Below are 12,656 nucleotides of genomic sequence, written 5' to 3'. Positions count from 1 at the left end.
TAAAATTTCTTGGTTCTTGAAAGACAGTTGACAAGATACCGTTCCTCTATTGTTCATGAAAGTTAGAAAAAGTGCTTTCAGACCAAAATGATCTTCTAATAACCTTACGTTTTGCAAAAAAGTGCAACCTAATCAGTTTACTCTGGCATAAAGAGCCTAAGCGTTTTGTAAAGTCAACACAAAATAGGTAAGAGCCTTCACAGGGCCTTTAAACTAGTATGTGTCAACCTATCCCATTTTCCGTGAAATATTAACTAAACTTGTTTGTGTTAGGTTAGCTAGAGATCTAAAAAAGAGTATCTTTTTTCATTTAATTATCTGTAAAAATAAAATAAAACCTTAAAAATAAATCTTTACATAAATCTTGCATTTTTACATTGTGGAAAAACAAACCTTGCAACATCTCTGGTCCCATTGTTTTGCAGGCATAATATTTCTGGTTTCATGTGTGTTTTTTTTTTTTTTTCTTTTACAGTGAAGGAAAGGAGCTCTTGTTCTTTTAAATGGGTTAACTAACTATACTAAATTGGAATCAGAAATGAGTTTCTGAATTCTTATTTATCAAAACAAATAGAATAAGTCCTCAAAGTATAAACTATATGTGTTTTGCTCATTTCAGTGTCACTTCAGGCCTGTTGACCCACTTTCCTTAATATGCATCTGAGAGCAACGAATTTGGAGGGGTTGATTTCTTTTGTGTATGTCAGCAATCTTCTATTACATATGTAAGGAAGATATTTATAAATAGGTCTAAAACTTAAGAGCAGTGCTTGGAAAATTTTTAGTATTTTCTGTTACGTGAGATGAAGGAGACTATCTTACCTGTAATGGGCCAACATTTTGGTACCTCAGAGTTTCTAACAGAGACACGGGTAGTCTTCTTGTTTGTAAGTATGTCTCAAGGATGAAACATAAGTACAACCATCTCAGCAGAAGAGAAATATTGGTTATGAAAGGCTGGCAATGTGGTGTCCTATCTTTTTGGTACAAATAGTTTCAGGGGTTTTGGGCAGCAATCAGCAAGTAATAAAAGGTTGGTATTAAGAAAATGCATTGTATTTCTGTTTTTAATTCCAGCCCCATCATACTACTACCTTCTTTTGGATCTGTTTTCTAAATTTATGTTTTGCTAAAGTTTAGATTCTTCTATTTTTGCCCTTTAGTGCTTATTTCTGTAGTTATTTGGCATCCCTGCTGTTTACTTCTCATCCCTTCCTCAGCCCCAGGCTCAAGAGATCCAGAAACCTCGTTCAAGTGATCTTGAGTTCAGTGGGGGCAAACTTGGGAGATTCTGGAGAAGAGGTGTCTGCTATGTGGTCTGTTAAATTCAACCTGGAGTTTAGTTCACTGAATGTTTTTGTATGGTTGTAGTTGTCATTAATTAAAACGTGGTGAGTAGAGACGACTATGATCTGGTATTAGAAAAGAATATTAGAAAATGATATGGCAACAAGTGAGAGAAAAACAGGCTAAAAAAATGTGGGGAGGAGAAGGTGTGTCTGGAAACAAGGCAGACTGAATGGAGGAGTCATTGTGGAGCTGAAGTGAAGCAACTGGAGTCAAGTGCAGTGAAGCCTAGACCATAAGTAAGACAGTAGAACACCACGTACAAAAATCCAGAAGAAGAAATCATACTAGAACAGAATGATGTAGAAAAAGCAGAAAGAAAAGAACAAGTCAATATGCTATAAAAGATGGCGGTACAAAAATAAGCATTAATGAAAAAAATAGGCCGCTATTAACCACGCAGCAAAATTAGGATTAATTAAAAAAATCTTGAGTCAGAGTCAATAGGTTACCACAGGAAGAGATGATGAAATAAGAGGTGAAAGAGGAGGGGAACAAAAAAACCATGTTGTGAATTAATAGAAACAAATGTAAAGCTTGATATGAAAATCAGCAACTCCTAGTGGTCGTAATAAACACAAGCTCAAAAGATCTTTCCAGTTGTTTTCCTTTTCATTTGTTAAAACAAGTAGTTCAAATAAAAATTCTTAATTATTTTATATGCTTACAATTAAAAAAGCGTAGTTCTATCGGTGGGTTGTTTTGTTTTGTTTTTGTTTTAGCTTGGTTATATATCTCATCTCAACTCACATTTTACTTGTGGAAATGTATTTCATGTTTCGCTATGTAGAATGTGTTATACTGCAAGCAAGTACACGTTTCATGAGTCAGTGCTATACAGGATATAGTCTCTGAGGTGACAGTTATGTAGAACTACTAAAGCATTTCTTATGTTTTATTTATTTTTCTATTTAGTAATGAACTTGCTTTGAAATCCCACAAATGAATACAAATTTCAGTCATTTAGGGTTGTAGATAATTTTTTTTTTACATTTAGTTTCATGAAGAGCATGATAGAACGGGAGTTCACGCTGATTTCAATCTGCTTCATAAAGCTTTCGCAGCCACGTAGATGATGACGAAAATCCCCCAGGGTTTCCACACCATGGAGATAGGGTGCTTTGCAGCCATCTGCAGAGTCTGATCCCATAATTTGTTGAGAATCCTCATTGGCAATGAATTTAGTTAAAGAGTGTCTAGACACAGTTTGTGCAGTTGTTTTTTGCAAGTTCTTTTTCTACATAATTTTTAAATCTCACCTTTGGTGAAACTGATGGAATTCTGCTGCTTTCCTACAAGTGCCTGTGGACCAGGCCTTGAAATTAGGGGCATTCAGCACCCAAAGGGATGCGTAGCACCTTGTGTTATTCAGTCTCTATAACAACAAATAGATATTGCATGAAGTAACTTCTAATATTATTTGTATGTGCAACTCTGAAATGTCGTGAACATTTCTCCACATTGTATCTTGCTTCAAAAATATCATTCTTCGGCTATGAGCTTTTATGCCAAAGATCCTCAGGGGACAAATGGAGGCTTGCACAGCCTTCACACAGATACAGATGACTATATTAGTTTCTGTAAAATCCAAGAAAATTAATAAATAGAGTTTATTTTATAGTGCAGTAAATCTTTGATTTTTTTAAATAGTTTTAACTTTCTTTTTTTTCTCTTTTTCTTTTAACTAAGGAAATGCTACATCACCACAAGTTCAAAGACCTTCTTTCATGGACTACTTTGATAAACAAGATTCGAAGAATAAAAGCCCTGAAAACTGTAATCAGAACATGCATGAACCTTACCACATATCCAAAAATGTTTTCCCTGATAACTGGAAAGTCCCTCAAGATGGAGACTTTGATTTCGTAAGTGCATTTTTGTTGTTTATTTTCTTGCATGCTGTTTATTTTATATGTGCCAAAAATAGTTAATCCCTTTCTGTAACGATGTTAATACAAGTAAAATAAGTAAACTTTCAAGAATACCATCCAATTATCTACCTTAATGCCTTATCCTGGTCGTTGAAATAAGTACATTTGCTTAACACAGGACCTTTTTTATGAGGAGTGGTATGTGACACTATGAATATACTTATTTGCAATAATGATTTTTAATTTTTTTTTATTTTTTAGTATTTTTGGTTTTTTATAATGTATGTGTTATAAGAACTTTAAAATTTGACCCAGTTCTATTTTAAAAAAAAATAAATAAATTGTTACAGGCATGGAATGTTGTTGTCATGTTTGCTGAGTATCTCAGTAAAATGATAAGCATTTTAAACTGGATTAGAGCCATTTAATCAATCTCTTTGGAGATGGTTAAGATCACCTACTGTTTTGCACAAGCCAGTTTGTTGGTACTATTCCAATAGCCCACATCTCTCTACATAGAATTCTTCTATCTAACACTAGTCTGTCTGTTTTAGGGTGGGGTTTTTCCCCCTCCAAAATATGTGTAGTTTATTTCTTTTGGCCTATGTTGCAAATTAAAACAGGAGCAAAACCAAAATGTTCCGAAGTTATATGTTAATCTTAAAGTGAAATAAATAATTACTGTTTTGAGACTTGTAGATAATTATACCTAGGTTTCACCTTTGTTAATTTTTTTTAACGTGTTTGAATGAAAGAATTCAGTTTGTCTGTTGTAGATTAAACATGTTCTTAACTGCAGTGCAGTAGCTAAATATGATCACATGGCACCTTTTGAAAGAACACTTGGGATTTTAAGAAAAATGTTGTGTTTAATTTTAGGTGACAGCTGTAGGTGTGGGATTTTTTCCCTAGTTTTCACTTATTGCATTTCTACATAAAGCTGACTCTTAAATTTAAGCTACTGGAGTAAAGCCAGTTAAATAGCACAGTACAAGCTGTTGCTGCTGGAGAGGTTTGATTTAAGTTGGTTTTTGGTTGGGTGGGGTTTTTTTAGGCTTTTTGGATTTTTTTTTTGACCATAAAATGCAGTAGTCATCATCCTGATAACTGACTAACAAAATAATTATTTGCACTATTCATTGGAAAATAACTGGCCCGTATTTAAGTGGGGCTATTATAGTGGCAATAAAATTACCCTTAGAACAATTTAAAACTCATCCTATGTTTTACGTTGTTAAGAAATGCAAGCAAAAATTATTATTCTTGTAAATGCTAAGATCTTGATTCTGTAAGTGCTTCTTCATGAATAATTGGCACATGGATAATGCTATGGAACTTGTTGACATTGCTCATACATATGACGTTGCCTTCTTGAAATAGGAATTTCTCCTAGAATCCAACCTGAGGAGTTCTGATCTTCAGAAACTAACTACTCTGTGTTGTAGCCAAACCTTGCTAGTGGTGTTAGACTGGCAAGTCAAGGACTTCAGAATCATAGAATGTTTTGGGTTGGAAGGGACCTCTAAAGGTCATCCATCTAGTCCAGCTTCCCTGCCATGGGCAGGGACATCTTTCACTAGTTGCTCAAAGGCCTGTCCAACCTGACCTTGAATGCTTTCAGGGATGGGACTTCCACAGCTTGTCTGGGCAACCTGTTCCAGTGTCTCATGGAAGTTACATGATGTGCAGTTTGTCCTTGACTTCCTAAAAAGGCGGTGTTGTAAGGCTTATTGCTACACAGTGATTCTGAGTGAAGACCAAATAGGATTTAAAGAAAAAGTGAATAGCTCTTTGCATGGGCAGTGTGTGTATTTGAGGGGGTGGAATTTTGTTTTAAGCATGATGAAAGCCAAATACTTCCATAGATAAGCCAGCCTAAGAAAGAGTTTAGGAAGACTCTTCAATAATGGATGCACTGCTTCAGAGTAGTCCTCTCAGGAATACCTTTCTCTGAAGCATCTGGTACGGGCTCATGTCACACAGGATATTGGTTTTAACAGCCTGCTGGTTTTAATCATAGGCAATTATTATTTATTTATATATTCTAGAAGCACTTCTATTTATATTTTAGACAGTGAGTGGCAGTATTGGTAAGTGGCCTGCAAGCGACTTTCTGAAAGGATAAATTGGTGGGCAGCATGCATAATATATTGTCTACTCTTTGTGAGATCAACATGAATGTTTTCAGTTGCTGACATGAGGTCTTTAAATGATTCATGAAAGGGATAAATAATGGAAACTTTTTGTACTAAATAATTCCATTCTATTTTGTTTGGAGTTATTCTTAATGGGATCTAGAAAGGGATCCTAACAATAAATGCTGACAGTCATAATTTTATTTAAAGAAGGGATTGATAAGCTAGAACTAAAATATAAATGATCAAAATCTAACTTAATGCTAGTATATTCTAATAGTACTCCAGCTTTCTATGTAGAAGAGGAGGGATGCTTTGTAAGTTGGAGGTCGTTGGAGGCTGAATGATACCATTATTCTTACTTACCCCTATACCCTGTAAGCCGTGCATGGCATACCTGTGCTGGCTGCCAGAGAACGCTTTACTTGTGAGCCAGGGCAGAATGACAGTGCCATACTAAGAACTGATACTCAAAGAGTACTGAACGGAAAGACTTAGAAGTTTATTAGTGTATGTGTCTGTTACAGTATAAACTAGAGAACAGAAATGTCATTGAGGTGGGAGGGAGAAGGGAAAAGGGAGGAAAAATAAATCTTATAAATCCCTGCAGCTGATCGATTTGCTTATTTCTGTGTATAAGGTGAGACCTGCAGAACTGGAAGCTAATTCTTGTGGCCAAATGGTATATTTGCTTTAGGTCACGGTGATATCATATTTCTAGTATATTTTACTGTTTGATAAGACAATACATAGTTGTTTTATTTGTTTAAATGTACAAAAACATGTAATGCAGATATAGCAGTTAGTCTTACACACTTGCTGATGTTTTTAGATGATGTAAATAAATGATACAGGAAATTTTTCTCGTAAGATAGGTACGTGAATGTATAAAAAAATGCAAAATGAACTTAGCGCTGGGTCTGGTTTGAAAGCTTTTTTGTGGGCATAGTTTTCTGTCCTGACGTAAATGTTTTAAAAACTCCTTGCCAATGAAAATAGAGGACTTTTCCAAGAAAATAAGATGCTTTGGTCATCAATCTAAGCTTTAAAGAAAGTAATTTTAGCAGCGTTTTTTCTTCTATAAGTACATATTTAAGCTTTGTTTTTTCACTGTTAAAGTACATCTGTTTTGAAATTCAAAAGCTGATCTTATTTCTTTTTCACTAATACCATATGGGAATTTGAGATCTATCTATGACTGTTGGTCCTGCGGGCCTTCAGCTCCGGGATCAGTCTGTGGTGGTTATTGACGTAATATTCCATGAATTGATGAGAAAAAATAGCCACTGCAGACCTTCAAGTTTTACATTGTATTGAATTAGGTATATTGCAAATGTCTTTTAACTAGACTTAATTGTGGTACCTTGAATATTATGTTATTCCAAATTTAGCCTGTTGCATATGCTTCAGAACTAAGGTGCTGTTTTTTATGCATAAGAGGTGTTTGAGGTTTTTATAGTACATTTGTTCTTGTTCTAAAAAAAAAAACCAAAAAAAACAACAAACCAAAACTAAACAACCCTAAACATTTTTGAACCTTGTCTTTTTACTGACTAGGAATTTGTATAAGGTTGCTTTTTTTTGATCTTTGTTTTCAGTTATTTTGTTGTCTCTTTTTGTTGTCTCATGATAAATTCTGAAAAGCAAAAGTATGGCTCCTTTATATCAGTGAATCTTAGGGAAATGTATTTCTGGAGAAGTACTTGTAAATGGTTTCATTTGGTGTTTTCCACTTCAGCCTTTGAAATGGAAGTGCTGAAGTTCTGATTGCATATAAATCTTTCAAAAACCAAACTAGTGTTTATTCAAACTTCAGCCTTTATATTAAACTTTTAGTATCTATTTTACACTCAAGGATCATTGTGGATTTGTTGTTTTCAATTAATACTATCAGACTATAGGCAATTCTTTTACACGTTTTCATTATTTCTAAACGGCATGCAGCAGATAGCAAAATGAAAGCAATATTTTTAACGCTAATTCTGTCAGTTGTACTTGGGGTTAAGTGATGTTTTATTCACAGCAAACCTTGATGCCGGTAAGTAATCAGCAAGATACTACTCATTGTGGGGAAAAGTGGCATAATGTCTTTGAATAAGTAAAGATGCAGTAAAGCTGTGTGGTGTATGGGTGTGATATTCATAGAAATGTTAATGATGCATGGTATAAGCAGCTTTTCATAACGAAGCTTAACTGTTTAATGTTAAACTTTTAGTCTTAGCTCGCAAGTCAGCACTTTGGATCAGAGTGCCAAATTAGAGTAACTGATGTGTTTGTTTTGACGATCTAAGTGACCAGTCTTTTTAAGAACAGTTGTTTTTTATAGATATATATTCGTATTGACCGTGTTGCTATTATGATAGCTTTGTTCTTTCCATGGGGAATGTTTTCCATGAGATATGTACATGCTGCAGGGAGCTGTGTATTAAATGAGTGGTATAACTGCAAGGTGGTGTTGAAGCAGCTTCCTCAAATTTCTTTTGTCTTTTACAGTTGAAGATTTCGTGGTATTTTGTGTAGCATTTATCACATTTTTATGGGCGTTATAGAAGATAGTTTTCACCAAAGAAGGTGAACTTCTAATAAGCAAAAGTGCTCAACATTTTTATCATGTGGGGGAAGACAGGTAAATCTTAGCTTGCTAGACTGATGTGCTATGTGTGCATGTTGTTAAATAACCTGCTACTTAGAATTTTACTGTATCATGAAATTTTACATTTCATTAAGATGCAAAATTGCCCTGTACATCCTTCTGCCCCTTAGTAATGTGTGTTAGTGTGGGATACAACGTTAACAAAGGAATTACATGAACTGCAGTGAAGTGATATCTAATTGATGATAGCCTGTTAATTAACGTTACTCAGAATGAGTTGCTAAACTTCATTTGTACTGACTGAATATATTATTCCATTTTAAATGAGTCATTTGCTTTTTATTACGAGACGATAAAATGTAAAAAGGCAAATCTATTTATTATAGCAATGCTCGGGTAATGATTTCTGTCTTCAGTAGAATTATTTCCAAACAGGAATGGTATCCAGATTGTTAAATATTAAACAGTGAACATGTAGATCATGTTTTGCAATAACTGCAGTATCATGTTTAAGTAGATGCATTTTGGGTGACTTAAAGATTCTGGAATAGCAACAAAAATTTAAAAAGCCATCTGTTACCCTAGGCAGAATATTTCCCTGGGTTTCAAACCGAACAAATACATTAGAGTATAATGATTGTGAAATATTATTATTACAGATACGGAGCGCTTTAGTTAACATTTATAAATGTATAATGCAACACTTGTTTTGTTAAAAAAGTAAATACCATAAAATAGCTGAAGACAAAATAGAATTTAATTAAAACTTCAGTAATAAGGCTAGGCTGAGTTAGTTTCACTGGAAATACTTCTTTGTCCAAAATGTTGGCAGGGTTTCCTCTGATTTTATTCAAGCAGCAGATGAGTTTGTTTGTTACAGTCTTCTTTCAATTTGATGGGAATGAATGTATTTCATCTATTTTCAATCATTTCCGATTATCCTCTAATTAATTTGAAAATTTTAAATGAAGTATTAGCATATATTCATTTTGCTTTGTTTTTAATTAGTTGCTTGAATATGATGAAGCATTTCCAGATGCTGACAGGAAGAATGTTTTCTTAACTAAGCAAATATAAAACTTAGGTTTCTGGGTTGCATGGGCCGTATGCATACGAGATAAACAAAAGTATTATTGGTGTCAGCAGTCTGCATGCAGAATTTCATTGACTTCAGACAGCTAACAGAGGAGACTATAAAATGAATATAATGAATATAATATGCTTTATCTAGCTCATTTTTTGAGGACAGTGTGAACCTCAGCAGTGGAAGCTTTCTGTACCTCTTATAATAGGCGGCTGGTACAGAAGCTTCTTGTGTGTTGAGTGGTTATTTAAAAAAATGAAAAGTGTGGTGGTAATTCAGTGGGAGAGATACTCATATTAAGTGTCCACCGTGGATCGTTTGCAGGTCACGGCCGTGGTTTGTTAGACTGACCATGCAGCTGTTGAGACAGGCAGTAGGGGAAGTTGTGCCAGCCTGACATGTAAACTGAAAAGGTAGAATTGGTTGTTTGTTTTTTTTTTTCCATTAGGCAAAGAGAACGGACCAACCTATTACACTTTTTTGTTTTTTTTTTTTCAACTCTGTAAGTCAAATACTGACTGATTTAACTTAGTCCTTTTGTATATTCTGACCACAAAAGGAGAATTATTTTTCTTGCAGAGTAGGGGAATACGCTACCTGAGCAGAGTGTTTCTCCAACTGGTTTTGAACATAAGATCGTTTCTCTTTGAATATCTCCCTTCCCCTATTAGTAAAGAAGTAAATAATTGAAAATCAAGCCCAGTAATTTGGTCTTCATATATAACTAAATTTTTTAGGCTGTAAACAGAATCTATCCTGTTTGTTTATCTTAAATTGTAGGATTATATTAAAACTGATACTCTGATCACCAAGTCAGTCATTTCAAAGTGCCAGTGCTGTACTTTTGCAGTTTTAGAAGGTGGATCATGCCATCTGGCAAAGATTATATGAATTTTGTATCCTAAAAGAGCACAGAAAACACCCTTCTAGGCCAAAAAAGCTTTTTGCATTCTTACATGTAAAAAACAGAATTAAAGATTTTTACTTATCATTGACATGGTACTCTGAAGATAAGACAAGAACTCAGCCTTGAATTGCAGCAGTTTATTTGAAGTTAGATAGTAAGAAGAAGAATGTCTAATAGGATAATAATGTACAACAGTAAATTGCCTCAGAGGGTTGCAGAAGTTGCCATTATTGTGAGTGTTGAAGACCTGGTTAGATAAACATGTCAGGAATAGTTTTGGTGGGGTTGATCCCGCTTGGAGCAGAGGATTGTTGTAGGTGACCTCCTCCTGTAAATGTTTCCGAAGGCCCGATTTCCTATGGCTTTTTAAGCTACAGCTGACGGCTGATGTTTGTAATCATAAAAGATGTTGAGAACACATAGGTCTTACAAGCTCAAGCTCTCAAAAATAGCGACATACTTAATTTGTTTATTAGGAGGGCCAGTATTTTGGAGGAGCGAGACCTTGGGTAACCTTCACAATTTTTGCAATTAGCAGTCAGCTATTATTTCCAAACTGAGTCTGCCTCTGGAAAATTTCAGCCAAGATTTGGTCAATAAAACTTAACCATGTTTCTCTCCCGAAAGTTTAAAGCATCCCTGCCGTCTTATTTTATCATGTCAAATAGTTTCAACATGCAATGTGTTTTTTAATTACAAAGTAGTTTCTAGTGAGAAGACATTTTAAAACATTTTTCAGACAACTTTCACATTCTTAGTGTTAAGAATGAAACTACTTCGCTACAAAGAGTTTGAAATGCTTGCATCATGTAACTCCCCCCTTTTTTTTTCTTCTCATTAGTTCTAGTGGAGAGGCTGAAGTGTAGCTCTAGTGTATGTATTCAGTTGTACAGCAGGTCTGTAATTTGTGCATAGTTTAAGGAGAACAAAAGAAAGAAGTGAGTGAAGCTGATGAGCTGGGGCTGTGCTGTGCGTTTAAAGTAACATCTTGTTACCTTAGTAACCAGTTGTCTGTACTAATACACCTCTTTGCGATCATTGTGTAATAGCTAAGTAATGTGTATAGCCTAGAAAGAGCTTTGAAATACTTGAAAAAAACTGTTGTGGCTGGACAAGTTTTAGACGATCCTTTTTTGTTCATCAAACCAATTCAGTTTCAGGTCTCTACTCTGTTTTCCCTTACCGAAAAAAAAAAAAAGGGGGGGGGAGGAGATATTTAATCCAAATAGTTTCCGTATTGCATGATTCACTGTTAATGTCAAGGCAGGGTACCACACCTTTGTGTGTAATGTCTGATCCCCAAACTGAGTGCTGACACTGGGGGGTGCGTGTTCTACTTCAGGGTTTCAGCAGAATTCTTTGAAATCATCTCTATGATAGTATCATGCAAATTTACCACCATGAAACAAAATCTGTTCTCCTACACTTTGCTATGATGATTAATGATAATGAAAAGAAGTAAAAATAAAACTTGCCTCAGGGGAGTGGGCGACTGGAATTTTGCAAGACTGTTTTAAGTTAATTTTTGCAACTCCTTAGTTTTGAAGAGGATTTCCTCATTATGTGGTTTGGTAAAGAACATGGGATTTTTTTGTCAGTTTAGCTTTTTTTGCGTTTAAAAATTTTTTTTTAAATTTTATTTTATTTTTACTGAACTCAAATAGGAGCATGAGAACTTGTCAGGTAGGATTCTAGCAATTTAACAGAAAAAAATTATTGGATTTCAGTGTCCATGTGGCTAACTCTTAGTAATCAAAAAGCTTGTATTAGATTTCTGTGCCTTGTGTTTTGATCGGCAGCCAACAAGTACCATATATATATATATGTTATATATATTAAGCATAGATGTTAACCATATTTCATAAACAAAATACTGGAAGTTAAATGGCTGACATTTAATATTACCGAGCTTTATGAAGGACGGAAAAAATTCTGTGCCGTTTTTGTTTGCAAATAGCTTGTAGAATTTGAAGAAAGAGACTTTTTCATTAAGGCACTGACTTCAAACAGAAGGTTCATAATACTTGGAGTTCTTTGTTATTTGGAATCGCTATCTTCAGATAACTGATTAGATTGGACTTAGTACACATTTACCAAAGCCAGGGATTACCCTGAATATTTTGGTTTACATGTAAATTTTATTTCCTTTTCCTATAACTTGCATAACTCAGAGATAAAAGGGAACTCCTATGAAACTTGAAAGCAAAATCTTTATTTCTATAAGAATACACTTATGAGTCATTTACTTGTATTTAAGTAATACCAGAAATGTATACTTTAAAATGATCTAAATGTCATTTTTTTACATTAGATCTCTGCCTATAGATGCCTTATAGCCCACGTTTACTTTTGTTCATTGGGCGTTGTAGCATTACTATGCACTAGCCATTTTATTTTTGGTGAAAAAGGCTTTTTATAGAGATGTGTGCAGTGCAAAGCTGTAAGCTAACTGTCTGGAGACTTGATTTTTTTTCAGTCATTGTTTTTATGGTTGTGTTGAATACAAGTGTGCCTCGTGAACAGTACCAGTACCTAAAAAGGTAAAAAACCCTATGTAAAATCACACAGGGAGGTGGTGGTGGTGGGGGGGCATGAACCCAACAAAACCACAAAATTAATTTGGCAAGTTTTTATACGTATTTTATAGTGTTATATGAGTAACAATTTAAAAATAAAGTTACGCAAGCCCAATATATAAAGCTGCAGCTATTGACAAACT

The 12,656-nt window shown here is 34.5% G+C and overlaps 1 protein-coding gene across 1 annotated transcript in view; it reads left to right on the top strand.

Moving 5' to 3' along the window:
• Positions 1-12,656, top strand: part of STK3 (serine/threonine kinase 3) — a 143,208-nt gene that overhangs the window by 90,871 nt on the left and 39,681 nt on the right. The window contains exon 10 of the mRNA XM_074577510.1: positions 3,037-3,212. Within this exon, the coding sequence (XP_074433611.1) occupies positions 3,037-3,212 (176 nt within the window). The remainder of the gene's footprint in view (positions 1-3,036; positions 3,213-12,656) is intronic.

This window comes from Larus michahellis, chromosome 2, assembly GCF_964199755.1.
Source record: "Larus michahellis chromosome 2, bLarMic1.1, whole genome shotgun sequence".
Taxonomy (NCBI): Eukaryota; Metazoa; Chordata; class Aves; order Charadriiformes; family Laridae; genus Larus; species Larus michahellis.
The sequence above is the reverse complement of the archived record's forward strand: the minus strand, read 5'-3'. Positions and strand labels throughout refer to the sequence as shown.